We start from the raw sequence: 23,641 nt of genomic DNA on the forward strand, positions 1-23,641 counted from the left end.
CACACGGGCTTCAGCAGTTGTGGCACGAGGGCTCAGTAGTTGTGGCTCGCGGGCTCTAGAGCGCAGGCTCAGTAGTTGTGGCACACGGGCTTAGTTGCTCCGCGGCATGTGGGATCTTCCCGGACCAGGGCTCGAACCTGTGTCCCCTGCATTGGCAGGCGGATTGGATTCTTAGCCACTGCGCCACCAGCGCAGTCCCACGTGGGTAGTTTTAGAGAAAATGATGTCTCACTGGTATCAAAGGCCCGTGAAACACGTCCTTTATTTCCGGTGCCCCATATAATTCCTTGCAGCCTCCTGTGGCTTCCTGGAGTGGCCAGACTCACAAGGACTGAAGAGCTATCGCAGGTGCTAGTTTATTCACCTTCCAGGTGGAGTCAGTCACACTGCTCTTTGTAAGGGTCATCATATTCACTCTGCCCCATTCACTGGGACAGTGGCCCTCTTGCCGAGGAACCAGGATGATCTGATCTGCAGCATCCCAACATTTAGGAAGCACAGTGTGTGCCATGGATGTTCCAGAAAAGAATCCTTGACTGTCTTTTCTCCATTGTACATTCTTGGCTCGTTTGTCATAGATTAATTGACCATAAGAGCGTGGGTTTATTTCTGGGCCCTCTATTCTGTTTCACTGATCTATGTGTCTGTTTTTGTGCCAGTACCATACTGTTTTGATTACTGTAGCCTTGTAGTATAGTCTGAAGTCAGGGAGTGTGGTTCTTCCAGCTCTGTTCTTCTTCCTCAAGATTGTTTTGGCTATTTAGGGTCTCCTGCGTTTCCATTAAAATTTTTAAACTATTTGTTCTAGTTCTGTGAAAAATGTCATGGGTATTTTGATAGGCATTGCATTGAATCTGTAGATTGTCTTGGATAGTATGGTCATTTTGACAATAATTAATTCTCCCAATCCAAGAACACGATATATCTTTCCGTCCCTTTTTGTCGTTTTCAATTTCTTTCATCAGTGACTTAGTTTTCTGAGTAGGTTTATTCCTAAGTATTTTATTCTCTTTGTTGCAATGGTATATGAGATTGTTTCCTTAATTTCTCTTTCTGATAGTTCATTGTTAATGTATAGAAATGCAACAGATTTCTGTATATTATATATCTTGCAACTTTACCAAATTCATTGATGAGCTCCATAGTTTTCTAGTGACATCTTTAGGATTTTCTATATATATTTATAGTATCATGTCATCCACAAACAGTGACAGTTTTTACTTCTTCCTTTCCAATTTGGATTCTTTTTATTTCTTTTTCTTCTCTGAGTGCTGTGGCTAGGATTTCCAAAACTATATTGAATAAAAGTGGCAAGACTGGGTATCTTTGTCTTGTTCCTGATCTTACAGGAATGCTTTCAGCTTTTCATTGTTGTGTATGATGCTAGCTGTGGGTGTGTCATATATGGCCTTTACTATGTTGAGGTATGTTCCCTCTGTGCCCACTTTCTGGAGAGTTTTTATCATAAATCGGTGTTGAGTTTTGTCAAAAGCTTTTTCTGCATCTATGGAGATAATCATATGGTTTTTATTCTTCAGTTTGTCAGTGTGGTGTATCACACTGACTTGCAGATATTGAAAAACCCTTGCATCCCTGGGATAAATCCCACTTGATTGTGGTGTATGATCCTTTTAATGTATTGTTGGATTTGGTTTGTTAATGTTTTGTTGAGGATTTTTGCATCTATGTTAATCAGCGGCCTATAACTTTGTGATATTTTTGTCTGGTTTTGGTATCAGGGTGATGGTGGCCTCATAGAATGAATTTGGAAGTGTTCCTTCCTCTGCAATTTTTTTTGGAATAGTTTGAGGAGGATGGGGGTTAGCTCTTCTCTAAATGTTTGGTAGAAATCACCTGTGAAGCCATCTAGTCCTGCACTTTTTTGTGTTTTGGGAGTTTTTAAATTACTGATTCAGTTTCATTACTGGTAATTGATCTGTTCATATTTTCTATTTCTTCCTGGTTCAGTCTTGGGAGATTGTACCTAAGAATTTGCCCATTTCTTCTAGGTTGACTATTATTATTGGCATATAGTTGTTCACAGCAGTCTCTTATGGTCCTTTGTATGTCTGTGGTGTTGGCTGAAACTTCTTTATCATTTATGATTTTATTGATTTGGGCCCTCTCCCTTTTTTTCTTGATGAGTCTAGCTAAAGGTTTATCAATTTTGTTTATCTTTTCAAAGAACCAGCTTTTAGTTTCGTTGATCTTTTCTATTGTTTTTTTAGTCTATTTCGTTTATTTCTGCTCTGATTTTTATGATTTCGTTCCTTCTACTAACTTCGGGTTTTGTTTGTTCTTTCTCTAGTTCCTTTAGGAGTACGGTTAGGTTGTTCATTTGAAATTTTTCTTATTTCCTGAGGTAAGCTTGTATCACTGTAAACTTACCTCTTAGAACTGCTTTTGCTGTGTCCCATAGGTTTTGAATTGTTCTGTTTTCATTTTTATTTGTGTCTAGGTATTTTTTTGTTTCCTCTTTAATTTCTTCAGCGATCCATTGGTTGTTTAGTTGCATATTGTTTAGCCTCCATGTGCTTGTGTTTTCTGCAGTTCTTTTCTTGTAGTTGATTTCTAGTATCATAGTTTTGTGGTCAGAAAAGCTGCCGGATATGATTTCAATTTTATTAAATTTCCTGAGGCTTGTTTTATGGCCTAGCATGTGATCTGTCCTGGACAATGTTCCACATGCATTTGGAAAGAATGTGCGTTCTGCTGCTTTCAGATGGAATGCTCTCTTTATATATATCACTTAAGTGCATCTGGTCTCGTGTGTCATTGAGGGTCAGTGTTTTCTTATTGATTTTCTGTCTGGATGATCTGTCCATTGATGTGAGCGGGCTGTTGAAGTCCCCTATTGTGTTACTGTCAATTTCTTCCTTTATGTCTGTTAACATTTGCCTTATATACTGAGGTGCTCCTGTGTTGGGTGCATATATATTTACAATGGTTATATCTTCTTTTTGGATCATTTTATCCATAATGTGGTATTCTCCTTTGTCTCTTGTAATAGTCTTTATTTTAAAGTCTGTTTTGTCTGATATGAGTATTGCTACTCCAGCTTTCTTTTGATGTCCATTTGCATGGAATACCTTTTCAATCTCCTCACTTTCAGTCTGTGTGTGTCCCTAGGTCTGAAGTGGGTCTCTTGTAGACAGCATATATACGGGTCTTGTTTTTGTATCCATTCAGCGAGCCTGTGTCTTTTGGTTGGAGCACTTAGTCCATTTACACTCAAGGTAATTATCAGTATGTATGTTCCGACTGCCATTTTGTTCATTGTTTTGGATTTGTTTTTGGAGGTCTTTATCCCCCCCTTTCTTCTTTTGTTTTCTTCTCTTGTGATCTGATGACTATCTTTAGTGTTACGTTTGGATTCCTTTTTCTTTTTTATGGGTGTATCTAGTACAGATTTTTGACTCGTGGTTGCCATGAGGTTTTCATATAGCAGTCTACATATACATGTGACCGTTTCAAGGTGTTGATCTCTTAATTTCAAGTGTACTTTTAAAACTCTGGGGCTTCCCTGGTGGCGCAGTGGTTGAGAATCTGCCTGCCAATGCAGGGGACACGGGTTCGAGCCCTGGTCTAGGAATATCCCACATGCCACGGAGCAACTAGGCCCGTGAGCCACAACTACTGAGCCTGCGCGTCTGGAGCCTGTGCTCCGCAACAAGAGAGGCTGCGATATTGAGAGGCCCGCGCACTGCAATGAAGAGTGGACCCCACTTGCTGCAAGAAGAGAAAGCCCTCACACAGAAACGAAGACCCAACACAGCCAAAAATGAAACAAATAAATAAATAAATAAATTTAATTAAAAAAAAACAAAACAAAACTCTGCATTTGGGACTTCCCTGGTGGCACAGTGGTTGGGAATCCGCCTGCCAACGCAGGGGACACGGGTTTGAGCCCTGGTCCAGGAAGATCCCACATGCCGCGGAGCAACTAAGCCCTTGCGCCACAACTACTGAGCCCGCAAGCCTAGGGCCCGTGCTCCGCAACAAGAGAAGCCACCACAATGAGCCCATGCACTGCAACGAAGAATAGCCCCCGCTCGCTGCAACTAGAGAAAGCCCGTGTGCAGCAACGAAGACCCAATGCAGCCAAAAATAAATAAAATAAATTTTTAAAAAACAAACAAAAACAAAACAAAGAAAACCCTGCATCTGTACTCTTCTCCCCTCACGATGACTGTTTTTGACATCATGTTTTACATCTAATTGTTTTGTGCATCCCTTAACTGCTTATTGTGGATATAGATGATTTTACTACTTCTGTCTTTTAACCCCCCCTACTAGCTTTGTTTGTGGATGACTTCCTACCTTTACTATACGTTTGCCCTTACCACGTAGTTTTTTCATTTCATAGTTTTCTTGTTTCTAGTTGTAGCCGTTTATTTTTCTTCTAGAGAAGTCCCTTTAACATATGTTGTAAAGCTGGTTTGGTGGTGCTGAACTCTTAAGTTTTTGCTTGTCTGTAAAGCTTTGATCTCTCCATCAAATCTGAACAAGAGCCTTGCTGGGTAGAGTATTCTTGGTTGTAGCTTTTGTCCCTTCATCATTTAAAATATACCATGCCATTCCCTTCTGGCCTGCAGTTTCCACTGGAAAAACCAGCTGATAGCCTTATGGGAGTTCCCTTGTATGTTATTTGTTGCTTTTCTCTTGCTGCTTTTAATATTCTATTTTTATTTCTTGGTATTTCAATTGCAGTGTGTCTTGGTGTGGTCCTCTTTGGGTTGATCCTGTTTGGGACTCTCTGTGCTTCCTGGACCTTGATGTCTGTTTCCTTTCCCAGGTTAAATAAGTCTTCAGTGGTTATGTCTTCAAATATGTTCTGTGCCCCTTTCTCTCTCTCCTCCTTCTGGGACCCCTATAATGCAAATATTAAGTGCACTTGGTGTTGTCCCAGAGGTCTCTTACACTGCCCTCACTTCTTCATTCTTTCTTCTGTTCAGCAGTAGCAGTGACTCCCACTACCCTGTCCTCCAGCTCAGTGATCCATGCCTCTGTATCACTTAGTCTACTGTTGACTCCTTCATTTCAATTACTGTAGTCTTCATCTCTGTCTGGTTGTTCTTTATATTTTCTGACTCTTTGTTAAAAGCTTTTAACTCCTCGCTCTGTGCATCCATCCTTCTCCCGAGTTCTTTGATCATCTTTACGATCATTATTCTGGACTCTTTCTTGGGCAGACTATCTCCACTTCACTTAGTTGTTCTCCTGGGGTTTTATTTTGTTCCTTCATCTGCAGCATGTTCCTCTGCCACCTCATCTTGTCTGAGTTGCTATTTGTATATTACGTATGTGGTGGGTCATGTTTCTCGACCTCAGAGAAGTGGCCCTCTGTAGGAGACATCTTATGCATCCCAGCAGCACACTCCCCCTCATCACCCAAGCTGTACGCTCTAGGGGTGCCCCCATGAGGGCTGCGTGGTTCCTTCTGTTTTGGAGGGCTGACTATGTGGGTGGTCTGGTGGGCTTAGTTGGCACCCGGTCTGGTTGACTGCCAAGCTCTGCCTTGTGTGGAGGCCACTGGTTCGTGGGGCCTGGTCAGGAGGCGGCTGACTGCAGACTCCCCGGGGGCCCTGGGGCTAGTGCCGGGTCACTGATGGGTGAAGTCAGGGTCCAGGCGACTCTGGAGCTGTTGACCCCCTACTGGTGGGTGAAGCCAGGTCCTGGGGTTAGTGCCAGACTGCTGGCAGGCAGAGCTGGGTCCTGGAGTCTGGCTGCAGGGCCCAGGGATCTCAGAGCTGCTGTAGGATCGCCGGTGGCTGGGGCCAGTTCCTAACACAGTTGGGTATGGGGTCTGAGGTGCCCAGAAGCTTGCATTGGCCTGCTGCGAGCAGCCGAGGTCTGCAAGCTACAGGATTGTGGTTTTCTTGCTTCCGGTTTCTGCCCCGTGGTGGGCGAGACTGGTCTAGAGGCTCGTGCAGGCTTCCTCGCAGCAGAGGCCGGCGCCTGTCAGCTGGTGGGTGGAGCTGAACCTTGGCCCTCTGGTGGGCAGGGCCATGTCCAGAGGCGGCTGTGTGCTTAGGAAGTCTCTAAGCAGCCTGTCCACCAAGGGGTGGGGCTGTGTTCCCACCCTGCTGGTTGGCTCAAGGCATCCCAGCACTGGCACCTACAAGTGGTTGGGTGGTACCAGGTCTTGGAGCTCATGAGCCAAGACGGTGGCCGCCAGCACCAGTGTCCCCGTGGTAGAAAGCTCCCAAGTATGTCTGCCACCAGCATCCATGTCCCCAGGGTGAGCTGCAGCTGCCCCCTTGCCTGTCCGAGAGACTCTCCAAGTCCAGCAGGTATGTCTGGCCCAGGCTCGTATCAAGTTACTGCTCTGCCCTTGGTCCCAGTGCACGTGGGACTTTGTGTACTCCCTGTAACAGTGGAGTCTCTGTTTCCCCCAGTCCTCTGGGACCCCTGAAAGCCCCCCATCCCCGGCCTTCAAAGCCACACGCCCTGGGGGCCCATTTTCCTGGTACAGGACCCGCAGGCTACAGAGCCCGACGTGCGGCTCAGAACTGTCTCCCGTGGGAGAACCTCCGCGATGTAATCGCTCTCCAGTGTGTGGGTCGCCCACCCGGTGGGGGTCATGAGCCTTGCTCATCTCGCACGTCTGCTCCTCCTGCCCGTCTCATTGTGGCTCCTGCTTTATGTCTTCAGTTGTAGATCTTTCCTGGCAGGCTCTGGTCCTTTTCGTCGATGGTTGCTCTGCGCGCAACTGTGAGCCCGGCGTGCCCATGGGAAGAGGCGAGCTGGGGGGGTCTTTCGGCTCCACCACCTCGGCAGCTCTCCTGTCGACGTGTCCTTAATGCCTTCTTTTAACCCCCGGCCGCCCTCCCCGCTTCTAAATGAAGAGCGAGCCTCGGAAAAACAGCGTAAATTGATACAGGGTTGAGAAACAAAATGTTATGTTATTCACGGCGAGTGAGGCCGGTTGTCCCCTTACGGTGGTATTCATTACAGTCACCTTTCAAACTAAATGAAGTAAGAAGTTCTGGGCTGGCGAGGAAAGCGTTCACTGAATAGCGGTGGCAGCAGATGCAGGAGGTGAAGGGGGTTGGGGGGAGCCGGCCGTGCGCTGGTGCTGGGGCCCCGTGCCTGTGGGTCCGACCCGCTGCCGACCTGTGCGCTCCCCGCAGGTGCGGCGGCCTGGGGCTGGTGCTGGCCAGTGCGGGCTTCGGCATGCTGACGGCGCCCATCATCGAGCTGCACAACCAGAAGGGCTACTTCCTGCACCACATCATCTTCGCCTGCTGCACGCTCATCTGCATCATCTGCCTCCTGCTGCTTCCCGAGAGCCGGGACCAGAACCTGCCCGAGAGCATCCCCGACGGCGAGCACTACACGCGCCAGCCCCTGCTGCCACCCAGGCGAGGGGAGCAGCCGCTCCTGCTCACCAACGCCGAGCTCAAGGACTACTCGGGGCTGCACGACGCGGCCGCCGCAGGTGATGGGCTGCCGGATGGCACCACGGCCAACGGCGGGCGGCCCATGTAGCGGGGCCCTGGGGGCGGACCGGGCTGAGCGTGGCCACGGGCGGGCCCACTCTGCTGAGGCCGGCGTGGGGACCCCCGAGGAGCCCATGTCTGAGGAAGCAGACTTTGCAAACGACCCTTCAAAGACTTTCCTCTCTGCCATTAAACGTTTGTATTTATTTTGGTCATTTTTACAAGAAGCACTTTATTCCCTTCCCTTCACGGATCTCGAAATGGAGCCACCTCCTCGGGAAGAGGGACGCGGTGGCCGAGGACACGCCGTAAGGACCGCGCAGCCCAGGCTCCCCGGGAGGTCGGCTGCGCCCTCAGAGCCAGCTGTCCCCGAGGCCGCGCGCAGAGACTGACCAGCCACCGTGTCTGGAGCACTCCCACAGCTGCGCTTTATTCAGACTGAAGTGTCAATGGTTAGGGTTTTGCTAGAGTCTGTATGGTTTCTAAAGGTTTTTTCTGTAAGGTAAGAGCTTCTACTCCATGTGCTGGGGGAAAGCAGCTCACAGTATCATTAAAACCAGCTTAGTCTTTCCTGCAAGATCAGCCTTTTATACTTGATGCTGGAAGCTCTTTGGGGGAAAAGCTTAACCATTTCACCAGAAATCCTAATTAGTGGTGGCATTGCCGCGCTCTTCCAAGCAGGTCTGCCCAGCTCAGCTCCCGAGCAGCAGACGCAGCGAGTCGGAGACAAGTTACTGTATCACCCCTCCCCTCCCGGTTCAGCTCCAGCAGAAAAGTCCCCTCTTGCAGTCAGCTTTTCTGCCAGCACGACTTGAACACACGGCTACTTCCTCAACTAAAACCAATAGGAAAATAACTAAACAGGCAACTAAGGCAGCCCCCCAGGAGGGAGGGGTGCTCCCGCAAATACGGCCCGTCAGCCGCGTCCCGAGCACACACCGCGCAGAAATCACCAGCTTGGAGGCCTCGGCTCCGCTGGCCGCCGGCGGAGACCCCAGAGCCTGCGGGGGATGGCCCCGTGCCCTCTGCTTCCATCAGCACGGAGCTGGGCCTGGGGCGAGGAGCGGGCCCCTCACCGGGGAGCCCGGCTGACCACAGCCTCCGAGAGCGTCAAGACCAACTGAGAGAAGCAATAACTCACCAAAGCTCGAGCCCCACCCCGTCCCCGGTGTCCGAGGGTTTTCGTCGTGTTCCTCACTTCGTCTCCCTGCCTTTCCAGGTCAGGCTCTCTGCACCTGTCTGGAGCCGTTTCACAGGAAACACGGGAGATGCTGAGAAACAGCCCTCGCTGGCCAGGCAGGCACTGCCTTGTGGCAGCGCCGGGACAGCCTGGGTTCTTCCTGGAAGGGTCCACCTCCCCACGGTGCCTCTGCCGTGGGCTCTTCTTCCAGGGAAGGCGTGGCCCCGGATCCGTGGGAAGCAGCGAGGGGACTCCCAGCCCACGGCGGCTCGGACCCCGAGGCCCAGGCGTCCCCGCTCGCCTCCCGTCCCCTCCAGTCTGTCCTACCACCCCCCACGGCGCCCCTACAAGCTGGCGGCCACGGGGAGGCGCCGCCGGCTCGGTGAGAACGTCGTGAGGAGGCGAGCAGACCCGCAGGCCTGCATGGCGCCAGCAACTGAACCGCACGGAGCCAGGAGCCCCAGCCCAGCTGCTCGGGGCCCTGCCTGGTGTCTTGAGTCACGTCTGTCCTGTGTTTCAGCGTCCGTCCGCATTCACCTTAATCTACAAGGCCTTTCTTCACACCTGTGCAGCTCGAGTGCCAAACCTGGGAAGTACCTCAGCCTCTCTCAGCGTGCCGGCCGCAGGGCCCCCGGTCCAGGGCGGGACGTGCGGCGCGGGGCCAGCGGGGTCCCTGGGCCACACCTGCCAGGTGTGTCTGCACCCACCACCCCAGCGCCAGGGCACCATGCAGCCAGGCTGCTCGCCGGACCCCCGGCCGTGCATGCCCTCCCGCTGGCCGTGTAGACCTTTAGGGGTCGTGCTCAAGCCGCAGGGGGCGGCCGGCACCTCCAGGAAGGTGGGCACAGCACTCCCAGACCCCCGTTCAGAGGTGCATCTTAAGTGACAACAGTAGACGCTGGTCCCACGGAGCCCAGCACCGTGTCCGCAGCGGTCAGGCCAGCTCGTGGACTAGGAGAGAAGCTGGCTGCGAGGGCGGGGCTCCCAGGACCAAAGTCCGGCAGGTGTGAGGGAGGGGATGTCGCGGCAGGTGTGAGGGAGGGGAGGTTCCCGGCTCCCCCGCGGCCCCGGGTCAGGCTGGTCCCTGAGGGACAGCTGTGAGTGTGGCCAAAGCAGAAAAGCTTCCTGTGGGCTGAGCCCCGTGAGACCCCACACCACGTGGGCGAGGCAGCCCCAAGCCCAGCCGGGGCCGGTCCTGCCTTGCTCCGTGAGACCCCCGTGGTCACGCGTGGACCCCTCGGCCCAGGTCCCTCCGTGCTGAGTGGAGAGACGCTTCTCAGGCGCCTGCCACTGCACGTCCGCCGCCCGGCTCCCCCAGCCCGCCGCCCGGGAAGGTCCAGCTCGTCCTCCGGCATCACGCCGCACCCCCCGTCCCAGCCAGCCGGGAGCCGGGAGCCCCTTCCAGCGAGTCGGGCACAAACATGACCCTCCTGCCTTCGGTTCCTGTCTGGAAGTCGGTAACAACGCATCCGATACCCTGCCTACTAGCACCCAAGACACAGAGTAAACGTTTTAAATGTTGCGTTTTCTGAAAGACTGTTATGACCACTTGCGACTAGGGGCAGGGGGCTGGCAAGCTGGTCCGGCCGCAGAACAGCAGGAGAAGGAAACCGCCCAGAGGAAGTACTGCCCGCAAATAGCACTTCCTGGCGCCGCACAAGGGCGGCCGAGGTGCCGCCGAAGGACAAGCCCCTGGGCCGCGGGGTGCTGGGGACGCGGTGCGGCCTGCGTGCCGCTGGGGGTGCCCTGGTGGCCCAGCAGCCCCGGGCCGGAGGTTTCAGCGTGAGAACCGTGTGGCCCGCGGACGGACGGGACGCCTGGAGGTGCCCGCTCCCGGCACAAACCCGCTCCCGGCACAAACCCGCTCCCAGTCCTGCCCTGCCCTCCCACGGTCCTGTCTGCATGACGTCACAGCTGTTGTACCCCGGGGGGAGATTTGTATGTAAACGTACAGAAATAAAAATGTTGCCCCATTAACAAACTTCCTCTGGAATGTCTTCCCTACCTCATCTGACAGTATCCAGTGAAGGGCATTTCATGACCACTGGCTACGAGTAATAAACTCTGTTGATTCAGGTCTCGCTATGTCCCTACTTCAGCGCCTGTGTAAACCCAGCCTCGGCTCTGCCCCCGGGGGACCGCGGGTGGCTTCTCTGCCTGCAGATTCCCCGTCGTAAAGGCGGGCAGAGGCAGAGGAAACATCCAACTGCCGTTCGTAGACCCCGAGAAATGGGGGGCAACAGCAGATTTCAGAGTTCTTTTCTCTTGTGTGTGGATGTCCTGCTAATCTAATCCGTGGCCTGAAGGTTCCTAGACAGGAAACGATTCTGACACTGTGATTCGGTCAGGAGAGACTGAGAACCCAGAGCTCTCTTTAATGTAGTATTTTTTAACAAGAAAGCAATATTTCTTTAATAAAGTATTTATACCAAACTCTCCTCTCCATAGCCCTGATTTTGCGTTACTTGCTCTTCCTAGAAAGGTGCCCGCTGTGCTTCCAAACCACGACCGGCCAGGGCCTTGCAGGTTAGCGTCCTGAGCCCCAGACCTGGTCCCCGGAAGGGCCTTTCCGTCCCGGCCAAAGTGTCACCGCTCTGGCTGCCTGCACGGGCTCAACACGGGACTTGCCACCCATCGCGTGAACCGTGTCACAGGGCCCGAAACCGTCCGCCTCTCATGACAGAAGGGGTCCACGTGGACCCCAAAGCTCAGAGAGTCCTTTGCCTGTAGTCCTCGGCCTTGCCTGCACCGAGAAGCACATGGGGGGCTTTCCAACCCCACAAAACCTGGGCCTCCGGCCGCCTGAGTCTGCGGAGGGGAACCTGTAAAAGCTCTGCCAGCAATTCGACCTTGGAAGTCAAGTTAAGAGCCACTGACCTGAGAAACACCGGCTTCTGGAAAGGAGCACACGTTCCAGAAAGACTGGACTCCTCCACCTGAAGCGGCAGGAAAAGGCCAAGGATTAAGACGACGCAGCAGGGGCCTGGGACCCGGAGGAAAGAGGGGACGGAAGGACAGACAGGGTAGCAGGAAGCCCAGGGAGGGGCTGACACACTCGGATCCGTTCAACAAAGAGGGTAAAACCGTGACCCAGGTCCTCGGGGCCACAGCACCAGGGTTTGCGAAGCATTTCCAGCAATAACCCAGCCAGGTGAGACCGTCCCACTTCACAAGTGAGGAAATGGGGCCCAGAGAAGTGAGACTCGGGGAGCGGCGGGACGCGGGGACACACGACAGAAGGACCTCACAGACCTCGGGCCTCGGGCCAGACGGAGTCGTGACTGATTTCCCCTCCAGGGATGGAGAGCAGCCCCTCCGTCCCACAACGGCCCCGAACCCCTCCCCCCAGGACCGCGAGGAACCTTCCCTGCCCTTCGCCTGCCTCCTCCTGCAGGTGCACCCCTGGGGCCCAACTCCAGTGACGGCGGGAAGACCGACCCTTTAGAAACAAACGTCACGCGTGACCCTGCTGACGGCTGGCGAGACCCCACGCGTTTATTCAGACGTCCGTCCGGGCGCGCGCATCCGCGTCCTTGCTGCCGCCTCGGCTAGAACTTCTCGGGAAAGGCCTCCATTTCCTCCTTGATCCTGTTTTCTACCAGCAACGTGAAGCTGCTGTCGGTGTTTGGAAGGTTATAGCTGACAAACACCTGTTTGCTGGTCTTCCTGGCTGAAACGAGAGAAAGCACACAGACGCGTGCGACCCACTGCGGGGAAAGGCCTGGAAGAGGAAGGCGGGCTTCCAGGGAGAGAAGCGAGCTCTGACACCTGTGGCGTCACGGACAGCTGCTGCACACCAGACTACAGGCACTGAACAGCGGTTCTGAAGGCCCGGTCCCCATGGCCACGGCGCCGGGACCGCGTGAGAGATGCAGACCCTCGGCCCCGCCCAGACCCACCGAGTCTGTTCTCGGACTCCACCGTCTGAGACCCACCGCTCTGCACACGAGGCTGGCTGGTTGTGCTGCTTTTTAAAAAGCGCAGATAATGTGCAAGTATTTAAAGCACTAAGGTCCTGGGACTTCCCTGGCGGTCCAGTGGTTAGGACTCCACGCCTCCACCGCCGAGGGCCTGGGCTCAATCCCTGGACGAGGAACTAAGATCCCGCGAGCAGCGGGGCACGACCCAAAAAATCTGTCTATACTTCAGCACCGCCCCCTCCGGCAACTCCCCCCGCCCACAGAGGGGAGCCGGCGTTCCTACACATACGCACGTGCAGGCGCACACGTACGATTGCTCAACGTGATGCGAGAGACGCGTTTTAGTTCCTTTCTACGGCACCGTTCACGGCTGACGTGAGCTGCTCCAACCGCCAAAAGCACGCGCGGTTGCACACCCATAACCTGAAGGCAGGACAGGTCCCGAGGACGAGCCAGGCGGTACCGGCACCGGTCCCCTCTTCCTCTTCCGGTGAAATAGCTCCTCCCTGGGCCCCATCCCACAGGGGGCGGGTGCAAGCCCCTCCTCCCCCCCACCGAAGTCAGGGGCTACGTCAGTCCCATCGGCAAAGGCAAAGAGGTGGGGACGGGGGAGAGCGGGGCAGTCGAGCCCCAGCCGCTCAGCCTGCGAGCATTCAGCGGCAGGAAAGTCGCCAGCCCCGGGGGCCACTGATTCCAGCCCCTCTGCGAGCCAAGAACCATCCCGCCTGCATGGGCCACCTGGCAGCCCCCCCCGCCCGCCCCCCAGAGCCACACAGGGCAAGGGGTCCCCGTCCACACCGAAGCCCCCAGCGCCCCCAGGCCGTTCACCTCTTCCACACAAGACACTGTCTCGGGGCACCTGTCTCTTCTCAGCACCCTCCAGACAACCAACGGCGGTTAATAACGCATTTTCAACTGCAGGTGACCTCCCTGCGGAACGGTCCCCTGTGGCCTCAGCACACGCGTCGCCTGTCCCCCTGGGGTGCTGGCATCTCACCACGTGTGCCCGTCCCTGCTGGGCGGTGGCCGAGGGCTGCAGGGTTTGCCGATACAGGGAGGTGGGAGCCTCCATTGACGTCTGACTTTAGTTAAGTTAGAAAGAATGTATTTTTTGGTCTGTGTTGTTTCAAATTATGCAGATTATAAATCGATGTAAGCCACGTGAAGGAATGTTAAAAACAGCCCCAACATTTGCACAAAATGCCCCAAAAAAGAAAAAGAACCCTAGTTTTCGCACACAAACTGCTTCCAGGCCTCATCTCAAGGACACCGGGAGCCCATCTCACTTCACTGGAATAACCAGCTGATTCGTGGCTCATCAAACGAGCTCCCGCCGCCCTCCTCTCCCGGACTCTCCACACTGGGGAGACCCACTGGTCCCAGCTCCACAAACCAGCAGCCTCCCTCCCTCCTCCACCAGGCCCGGCACACGGGGCCTGCCTGCTGGGGGTGCGTCACCCCGAAACGCTGGCAAATACGCAGTGAAGCAAAGGGGCATCAGGCCTTCCACCTGCTCTCACGTGGTTCACAAAAAACTAGCAGCTCGAACGTAGAGCAGGAATGATAGCGCCTGGGAGTCCGGGCGAAGGCTAGGCAGGAATCCTTTATATCTGTCCTGTGGCTTTTCTGTAAATTGTAAATTGCTTCCTCATAAAAAGTTACCAAAATAACTTACTAGCCAGGCTGCTCTAGCTTCAGGCTAAAGGACAAGCGCGGTGGACGTCCCCGAGACGCAGCCGCCAGGTCTCTGCCGCGTCTCGTGCGACCTGTGGGCCACCTGTGACAGCCCCGGCCCTCGACGCACTGGCGGTGCCTCCACCGCGTGGCCGCACTGTCCACACGCGTGCGTCCCGGAGCGACTGACACACACATCCCCACTCCCCCGAAATCAGGCTAACAGGACTGTCAACACAACTACAAAATAAGCTCCTCAAAATCAGGGCCCGGGCCTCATCACCACACCCCAGCCGGGACCCGGGGCTCCGCACGTGGCTGGGACACTGTGAACACGAAGGCCAGACAGGGGACAAGGCTGCCCTGCCGGTCAAAGTCCTCGGGCGCCTGGGACCACCCGGCAGTCATGGGTACGAGCTGGGGGCATCTTTACCTGAACCACCTGGGCATCTACAGGATGCGTGTTTGGGGTGCAGGGGGGCTGGAGCCCTCAACCTCGGGGCCCTCCTTGACGCCCTTTCACGCCACCCTCAGGCCAGGCAGAGGGTGAGCTCTAAGCGACATCACCTGGGGCGAAGGGCGGTCCCTCCTGCTCCGCGGGGCCCCACCGAACCCCCGGAGGCTACCTGGGGCCGCTGCCCACTAGGCACTGTGGGCATCACTCGCCCTCTCCTCCCACGAGGAGGAGCAAATCACTTGTCACCGGTCGGCCTGGACGGCAGCCAGGGCGACACGGGAGCCCGTGGGGAGCACAAGCCCCGAGCGGCGCTGGTACCAGGTCAGCTCTCGAGGAGCCCAGTGTACGAGGCCTTCCTTCCCGCAGAGACCGGGGGTCCGCCTCCCAGACAGAGCCTTCCTCCTCCGTGACTCGCCTCCCGGCTCCGCTGAACAACGAGGTCCCCCCCCCCCCCGCAGGCACTCGGGCAGCTAAGCTGCAGGACCTACCTAAGCGCTGGGCGAGGCCGGTGGACGTCGTGTCGGACATATCCCCAAGGAGGGCAGTGGACACTGGGATGGGGTCCTGCAAGGAAAACAAAGGGTAGTGCTGCCCCACCTGCAAGGCCCAACGCTCCTGGATCACCTGAGCACCCAGGGTCCCACGGCCCCCTTCCTGTCCCAGGCTGGCCTCCCCCTGCAGTGGGCCTGTGCCGTCCTAGTTCTGCAGCCTCTCCTGGCAGCAGGCAGGGCCTGCCCGGTGAAGGGCTGGAGCAGCCCAGAGGGGCGAGTGGGTGCAAAGACAGAGGGGCAGGGGCGCCCCAGCAGCTGACAGGGCCTGGAGGTCAGTGCAGGCTCTGGACTTTCGGAAGGTCTGAGCAGAGGAATGACGATACTGACTGCAGCCCATGGAGAACTGGCCATAAGGCAGCGCCGAAGGCTGAACCACGACCTCCAAAAGGTACGTCCAGGTCCTAACCCCTGGCACCTGTGCAAGTGACTTTATTTGGAAATAGGGCCTTTGCAGGTGTAATTGAGATGTAACTTAAGGTGAGAAGGACCCTTCATCTAGTAGGACTGGTGTCTTCAGAAGAAAGGAAGAGACAGAGGCACACAGAGGAGAAGGCCTGTGACACTGGCGGCAGGACTGGGGGTGACCAGGCTGCCAGCAAGGAGCACCAAGGTGCCAGCAGCACCAGAAGCCCAGACACAGGGGACGACTTCTCCCCCAGAGCCTCCAGGAGGAACCAGCCCTGCTGACACCTTGATTCAGGCTTCTGGCCTCCAGATCTGGGAGGGAATCAGCCTCCGTTGTTTTTCAGCCACCCAGTCTGTGGCACTTTGCAACAGCAGCTCTGAGAAACCTATAACGTGGCAAAGGGGACCTCAGCCGCGGGGAGGGATGCAGGCTTGGCCCAGGCAGCAGGTGAGAAGAGGCTGGATTCTGCAGGGTCTGCTGACGGCAGTGCCTACTGCTTCACTGACACTGGGCGCGTGGAGCGTGGGAGGGGGGATCCAAAGATGACCCCAAGGTTGGGACGGAGCTGCTGTAACAGAGAGGGGCTGGCTGCCGGAGGAGCAGGGGCGGAGCCTGGAACGCCGAGTGAGAGATGCCTATTACACTCGCCAGCGAGACACGGGAGGGGAGGGGAAGGGCGGGAAAGAGGTCTGGGCCGGAAATGTAAATAAATGTGGTCAACACGGAGCCGGCAAGAAAAACAGGGGCAGATACCACCCCCCAGGGCGAGTGTGAGCGGACAGCAGAGGTCCCACGAGGGAGCCCTGACACTCCAACCAGAGATGGAGAAGGAGGACCAGCCGAGCGGCGGGACGCAGCTCTCCCCGGGTGGGTAGCGCAGCCCTCCCCGACCCCGGTCCCGGGGAGCCCCAAGCGCCCCTCCCCGGCCCGGGACAGCCCTGGGGGCCACCGAATCCGCGGTCTCCCCGGCGGGCCCCTGGTGGGCACGGGGCGCGCGCCTGAGGCCCTCGGTCACCGTCCGGCCCCTCCCCCCGCCGGCCCGGCCTCTGGGACCCCATCCCTCCCCCGCATCCCTAGCCCCCTCCTCCCCCTCCCCGCCTGCCCCTTCCCTCCCCCCCGGCCCCTCTCCCCACCCACGGCCCTCCCGCCGCACTCACGTAGCGGGTGCACATGGCCACGGAGAGGTTGCGCAGGTGCGGCGTGGCCCCCACCCACAGGAAGAGCGAGTCCGTCAGCCGCATGACGTGGAAGTGGACGAGCTGCTCCCACAGCCTCGCGCTGAAGTTGTGCAGGGAGACGTTCCCCCGCGCAGCAGCCCCCGGCCCCTCCATGCCGCCCGGAGGCCCCGCCGCACGCGCCGGACCCGGTCTAGCCTCGCCGCCGCCGCCAGACCCGAGCAGGCGAGCGCCGAGAGGTCGAGCGCGCCTTCGTTTTCGATCCCGAGGGGGGGCGGGGCCTGGGGCGGGGGCTCGGGAGTGGGCGGGGCGGATCCCGGTGTGGGCGGGGCTTTCCGGGGAAGGACGGGGCCCAGGTGGGACGCCGGAGGGGCGGGTCCCGGGAGTGGGCGGGTCCCGGGAGTGGGCGGGGGCGGGCCGGGGGCGGGCCGGCGTCCTTGCGGACTGCAGTGTACACTTGCGGGAGCGTCTTACCTGGTGGAGACGCGCCGCCCAGCAGAGGGCAGCGCTGTTCAGTCGGTGCCGCAAGCACTCAAAGCAGCCTCCTCCGTCCCTCGTGCTCGGTTAGATTTTCCAAAATCCTCCTGCTCCCAGCAGCCCCGTAACAGCAGGAAGCCTTGAATGCAGCTAGCCGTGAGGATGGCAGCGATATGGGAAAAGCTCTAGAAAGGAAAATTGCATGGACTGAGTTACGGGGGATGGGTTGGCACGCCTTCGGACCCAGACCCCCCGAGCTGATGTCCTGTACAAGCGTGGGCCTTGGCTAACCGTTCAACCCCTGAGACTCAGTCTCCCCATCTGCAAAGTGGAAGTAAGAACGGGTGCCTCTCAGAGGCGTGGGAAGCAGGTGAAAGGGGGCCACTGTCATCCCTGCTGGGGACCTTGACTTGTAGTCACTCTGGGACACTCGGAGTTGACATAGGAAGGCTTCAGTGTGTTGAGAGAGAGTGTTTGTGGTAAACGCACACAGCGCCCATTTTTGTCAGATTCTGTTACAACTGACTGTTGGGTTTTATGTCAGAACTATCAGAGTTGTGCTTTTTAAATCTCTAATAGATCTAAGTTGACTAAATCGACATTTAAGAGTATTGTTAAAAGTTTGTTCCCTTCACTAATTATCAATGATTCAATTGTGTACTTGATTTTCTGGTCAATAGTTTCTAACAGCTTTGTTAAGGTATAATTAACCTACAATAACTGCACTATTTAAAGTATACGAATTGAAGTTGTGACACGTGTGTAACTCATGAAACCATCCCCACAATGAAGAGAATGTACATGTCCATCACCCCCAGAGGCTTCCTCAAGCCCTTTGTAACCCCTCCTGCCTCCCCCAAACACTGTGCTGTACTTGGTCACTAGTTTGCATTTTCTAGAGTTTTATGTAAATAGACTGTACACTAGGTATAATTTTTGGTCTGCCTTTTCACTCATCACAGTTATTTTGATATTCATCCAGGTTGTTGCATGTGTCAGTCGTTCCTTCCTTTGTGTTCTGCTGGGTGGACGCACCACTGCTTGTTTATCCCTCAGGTGGTGATGCCTATTTGGGCTGTTTTCAGTTTGGGGATATTGCAGTCAAACTGCCATGAACACATGTGTACAAGTCTCTATGAACATATGCTTTCATTTCTTGTAGTTAAAGACCTAGGAGTAGAATGGTTGTACCATGTGTAACTTTTTAAGAACCTGACAAGCTGTTTCCACAGTGACTGTACCCTTGTATGTTCCCATCAGCAGAGTATGAGTTCTGGGTCCTCCACGTCCTCATCAAACAGCCAGGACTGTATCAGCTGCTTGGTGTGGTCAGTCTTTTTCATTTTAGCCATTCTAAGGAGTATTTCAACGTGATTTTAATTTGCATTTCCTTAATCATTAATGAACCTCAATTTACACTTCACACCATACGCAAGGGTGAACTCAAAATGGTTCAGAGACCTAAACATGAAACCTAAAACTGTAAAACTTCCAGAAGAAAACGTAGGAGAAAACCTTTGTGACCTTTAATCAGACAAAGATTTCACAATAAAACACCAAAAGCATGATCCATAAAAGAATAAATCGATGAACTGGACTGACGGAGCAGGTGATGTCACCCACACATCAACTCTAATACCCTCTAATGCTTTGTCCCCTTAGAAGACAAACACCATTTTTAAAACAGAGAGTTCCTCTCTAAAGAGTCTTGAAGAGCTGTCTGGGGAAACTAAGGCAACAAGCTAACACCCTGTTGCCCCTGTTCTCCCCCCCACAAGCGGGAGCGTGCTCTGCCCCGCCGGCAGACTCAGGTAACCGCTGCGGAAGCCACATGACCCAGCGGGCAGGGCTCACAGCCTCCAGGACCCCCATCATCAGCTGCCCCTCAACACACTCTCCTGTGGTCCCCAGATTGCATCCTCTCATTTACCTTGAGGACTTTTCTCCTCAAGTCCTAATGCTACCCAAGCCCATATTCAGCAGATGACCCAGCTTCTGAGTTTACAAAGAAAACAGAGGTCATCGGGCTCGATTTCCCCAACTCCTTGTCCCTCCTCTCAAACCCTTACCTTCATGTGACCCCATTCCTACCTCCTTCTCCCCCTCATTAAGCAGGAGATGCCCCTCCCCTCGTCCCAGGTTGATCTCTTCCCCTGTGCTCTGACCCTGTCCTCCTCCATGCCCTCAGGAACCCACTCCATCAACCACACTGGCTTCTCCAAAGACTCTGAGATGTGCCACCCAGACCCCTTCCAGAAAGGACGGGTTGTCCCAGCTGCTGGCAACGCCATTAGCAGAGAGCCTCCCACTGGGGCCTCCTGCAGTGTCTGCACGCCCTCCCCAGGGCAGCCCACACCCAGTGACTGGCAGAGGCAGCTGTGTAAAGGCCAGGCCGTTTCAGCCCAATGCAGGACAGCTGTGATGGGCCCTCTTCGCTCCACGGTGCCCACGGAGTCAGCTAAGGGTTTAAGGTGAGGGTGATACAAGGCTAGTAGTCACCCTACACCATCACAAAACATTGAGGACGGATGATCAGCAGTCACCCTGATCTCGTGGTCCCTTGCTCCGTCTCTGGGAACCAAATAACTGAAGAGGTGACCAGGTCCCCTGCAACACACTGTGACCCCCAGCCCTTCCCCAAAGGGACCAGTGGCCATTTACTCAGGTAACGGTACATTCGGGAAAGAGGGAGGCCCAGGCATTTCAAGGGTCAGAGCTGGCGCTGAGATCTGAGGACCAGAAGTGCCATCACTGCCCTCCTGCTAGTGCGGGGGCCTACAGGAACCAGAAGATAAACAGAGTGCTGGCCAAGGGTCCACCGGGTCTGCAGACCCATCTGGGGCCATTCGCCTAGTCCCTGAACATGTATTTGGGGTGGACGCACTTGGAAGTTGGCACGCCCCCATACTGGGTCCTTGGCCTGGGGTAGGAGCTACCATAGTGGAGAACGCCACGGGGGAGCCTGTGATACTGGCCCACCTCAGCCAAGCAGTACTGCATCCAGAGGAGGATGGAGCATTGTGGATCCAAAGGATGCAGTGGCGGTGGTCCTCCTCCCTCTCTACTTCACCAGCTGAGGCTGGAAGACGGCGAAAGACCACCATAAACTCAACCAAGAAGCAGTCCCAATTGCAGCTGCCTCAGCAGCTGTGGTATCTTTGCCAGAGCAGAATAATAAGTCTTCAGGTACATGGTAGGTGGACCAGGATTTGGGAAATGCATTTTCTCTTCCGATCAGAGAAGAGGAGCAGAAACGGTTTGCATTGACATGGATGGATGACAATATTCGTTTATATGAACAGTACTCATAGCCCAAGGCTGTGTTAGCTCTCCACCCCCTGACAAAATGTAGTCTGAAGAGCTCTACACTGTCTATAGACATTCCACATAATATCACACTGATGCATTACATCACTGTCACCTCTGTTTCACCAATGCCCTGTCGTCCTCAGCTCACACTTATCGGCTGTATACAGGATCCCATAAAAATAGCTGAAGAATGGGGTAAAAGCCTGAGCTTGGTTTTTGGATGGGTCAATGCAGGCTACAAATGGATGGCAGTTGCATTACAGATTCTCTCTGGCAGTGCACCTGGTCATCTACTGTGTGTCGACAGAGCAGTAGCCCAAGGTTAGAGTATACACAGACTCATGGGCAATGGCCAGTGACCTGGCTGGGCTGGTCAAGGACCTGGAGGAAGACTGGAAGATGGAGGACGGGGAAGTCTGGGGAAGAGGCGTGTGGATGGACTGTCCAGGAAGTGTGGCGATCACTGCGTCACGTGCTATCACCCAGCAGAGAACGTGCACCACAGGCGACAAATTTATCAACTGACAAAATGACTCCATCACTTGATGTTGGTCGGCCCTGTCTGCCACCACCCAGGGCTGGCACAAAGGGCCAAGAACAAAATAGCCACGGTAGCAGAGATGGAGGTTCTGCAAGAGCCAGCAGCACGGAATCCCACTTCCCAAAGTCGATCCAGCAACTGCTGCCACCGGATGTCCTACTGGCCGGGAGACCCAGGCCCCAGCCCTTCTCTGGCGCTGCTCCCCAAGGGTGGGAGCAGGGTGGTGGTGACGGGCTCCTTCCACCCAGAGGCGCCAGCGATTTGTTCTGATGCGGGCCACATTCCAGGTACAGGTTTGCCCTCCTGTCCGCAGGGCCTCAGAGAGCGCCACCATCCAGCTGCTTACAGAGTGTGTCCTCCGCGTGGCATTCCACGTAACGTCACCGAGACAGTGAAAGAGGTGGGAGAGTGGGCCCAGACCCACGGGAGCCGCTGGTCACATCACCCTCTGCCACCCACAAGCTGCCGCCCACCGAAGAAAGAGGTGCTCAGAGATGGTGAGGATGGGAGCCATCCCCCAGGACGCCCCACACAGCTGGAACCGAAGTGCCTCCCGTGGTGCCATGTCCCCAAGAGGAAGACCTCATGAGCCAAGGACGCCAGGGGTGGCAGCAGGAGCAACCGCACTCACCATCCTCCCAAAAACCCATCTAGGGGACGGTGCTCCCCAAACCTTCACTCACCGCAGGATCAGAGCCCCCAGGGGACATGGCAGGAGTCCGCGAAGCCGTTGCTGTGCATGGCTGTCGCTAGCACTTTGGGCTCCTTGTGTCCAGAGCCCCGCAAGTCTCGAAGCAGAGGCGGCACCCCAGCAGGGAGGTGCACCCCGATGTCAAGAGGCGGTTAGGGCTGTTGTCACCCCCAGGGGTAGGGAGGAAAATGTCCTGCTCCTGGGTGACCTGCCTGCGAGTCATTTGGTATCCCCTGCCCAGTTGTGACAGTAAGCGGACCAAAAAGCACCTCTGGCCTAAGGGCAGATCCCCCTTCCAGGAAAGAACTGTCACTGGGCCCTGGGGTCTGGGACCTTCAAGTGTCACCCCTCTTGATTACCTCGGCTGCCGAGAGCCTCCTTGCCCAAAGGTCTTTCCCGGGGGCTCTACAGCCATTTTAGCTCCGGAGCCCCCCATGGGGTTGTTGCCAAGCTGGGTCCTTGGACTCTTTAATCTCTTAATCAATAGAAATTGATAAGAGGCCAGATGGGAAATTCAGGCAAGGCTTTATTGGACTCTTGCTACAGCGCAAGTTAAGGAAAACAATAGGTGCCCTTGCTCACTCCCTAAGTGGGCGAGGGGGCGAGCCGGTCCCTTAAACGGGCTAAAGGGTGGAGGTGGATGAGTGGGTCTGGCCGGAGTGTCTTAGGTGGTGTGCCCACCCGCTTGGTGACGCCGTGTGCAGGGGGCACGCGCAGGACCCTGCCCTTGCTCCCGGCACCGCAGAAATGGCAGCTGGTTTGTGGTCTCTTTGTATCTTGTTGTTCATAATTTGCCCCAGCTGCGTATGCGTGCAGTTACCTTTAGTCCCTTATACTTCCTATTCTGTTGCTCAAGGAGACGTTTGTCCAGGTGCCAGCTCTGCAGCAAAGGGTCCCAGTTCCCAGGGTCAGCTGAGGCTTTGGGGTCTGCACCTTCCTGCTCCCTTTGCCCAGTCCCATCCTCTGCCTCCTTCCATGGGTGTGGCTTCCCAGCGTCCTCTCTCATCAACATTCAGACTCAGCTCTCTGAATCTGCTTTCTGCAGAACCCAGCCCGGGAGAGCTCCTGCTGGGGCCTGCTCTCATCTCACCTGGCACTTGCCCTGGGCAATTACATCCAGGGACCTGACCTTGCCCATCACCCACTCTCCAGAGTGTGACTCTGCAGGCAGCCTTGCTCTTCTTCGAGCCGCACACATGCCTCCCGGCCAGCACCTCCTAACCTTGCCCAAGCACCTGGACCCACCCTCTCCGCCCTCCACCGCCCCCGCCCCCAGCCCTCTCCCTCCTGTCGTCCCTACGTTGGTGAATGCACACCTGTCCCACCCTTTCCCCACACAAACTCAGATTTCCTCTCTATTTCTGCAAACAGTGCAGACGTCGCCCACGCCCCCTCCGGCCCTCCCCCTGCAGGCCCCGCCCTCCGTCCTGGCACAGACCCTGCCCGTCTGTCGCCTGGGCTGCCGCTGTGGCATTCCGACTGGCTTCCCCGCCGCCTGCTTCACCGGCTCCCAATTTGTCTTTCTCACCAAATGAACGAACGAATGAATGGAGAGATGGACTGAGTGAATAAACCTGCCCACGTTACTTCCCCTAATTGTTCTTCAACGGTGTTCAGGCCTAACACCTTTGCAGACATCAAGGCCCCTCACCTCCTGACTTGATGCCCTGCTGACAACAAGCTCCACGAGGCGGCCAGAACCCACCACCTCCGTTTGCCCTGTGCTCCCCTGCACGCCGTGCCCCTGCCCGCCCCAGCTTCCCTGCAGGGGAAACCCGGGAGGTTTGCCCCGACTCTGCCCCTTAAGGAAGCCTTCCC

General features: G+C 55.6%; 2 protein-coding genes across 2 annotated transcripts in view; one reads left to right on the top strand and one right to left on the bottom strand.

The window, feature by feature from the left end:
- The window catches only part of SLC22A23 (solute carrier family 22 member 23), a 151,078-nt gene extending 142,468 nt beyond the window's left edge, over nucleotides 1–8,610 (top strand). The window contains exon 10 of the mRNA XM_068558120.1: nucleotides 7,134–8,610. Within this exon, the coding sequence (XP_068414221.1) occupies nucleotides 7,134–7,491 (358 nt within the window). The 3' untranslated portion in view covers nucleotides 7,492–8,610. The remainder of the gene's footprint in view (nucleotides 1–7,133) is intronic.
- Nucleotides 8,611–12,092: 3,482 nt separating this feature from the next.
- Nucleotides 12,093–17,029, bottom strand: PSMG4 (proteasome assembly chaperone 4). The gene is made up of 3 exons (XM_068558123.1): nucleotides 16,788–17,029; nucleotides 15,162–15,237; nucleotides 12,093–12,292 (listed from the first exon to the last, which is right to left on the bottom strand). Exons 1-3 carry the CDS (start codon nucleotides 16,959–16,961, stop codon nucleotides 12,171–12,173), a joined length of 372 nt encoding a protein of 123 aa, XP_068414224.1. The 5' UTR covers nucleotides 16,962–17,029; the 3' UTR covers nucleotides 12,093–12,170.
- Between the last annotated feature and the right edge of the window lie 6,612 nt (nucleotides 17,030–23,641).

The sequence above is a fragment of the Eschrichtius robustus genome, chromosome 12 (assembly GCF_028021215.1).
Source record: "Eschrichtius robustus isolate mEscRob2 chromosome 12, mEscRob2.pri, whole genome shotgun sequence".
NCBI lineage: Eukaryota > Metazoa > Chordata > Mammalia > Artiodactyla > Eschrichtiidae > Eschrichtius > Eschrichtius robustus.

Bases quoted from the DNA above. Each gene is read 5' to 3' on its own strand.
- PSMG4 (XM_068558123.1), bottom strand. From the start codon at position 16,961: ATGGAGGGGCCGGGGGCTGCTGCGCGGGGGAACGTCTCCCTGCACAAC. The intron at 15,238-16,787 runs GTGAGTGCGGCG...TTTTCCTTGCAG, and splicing joins TGGCCATGTGCACCCGCTAC to GACCCCATCCCAGTGTCCAC. The intron at 12,293-15,161 runs GTAGGTCCTGCA...CTCTCGTTTCAG, and splicing joins CGGCCTCGCCCAGCGCTTAG to CCAGGAAGACCAGCAAACAG.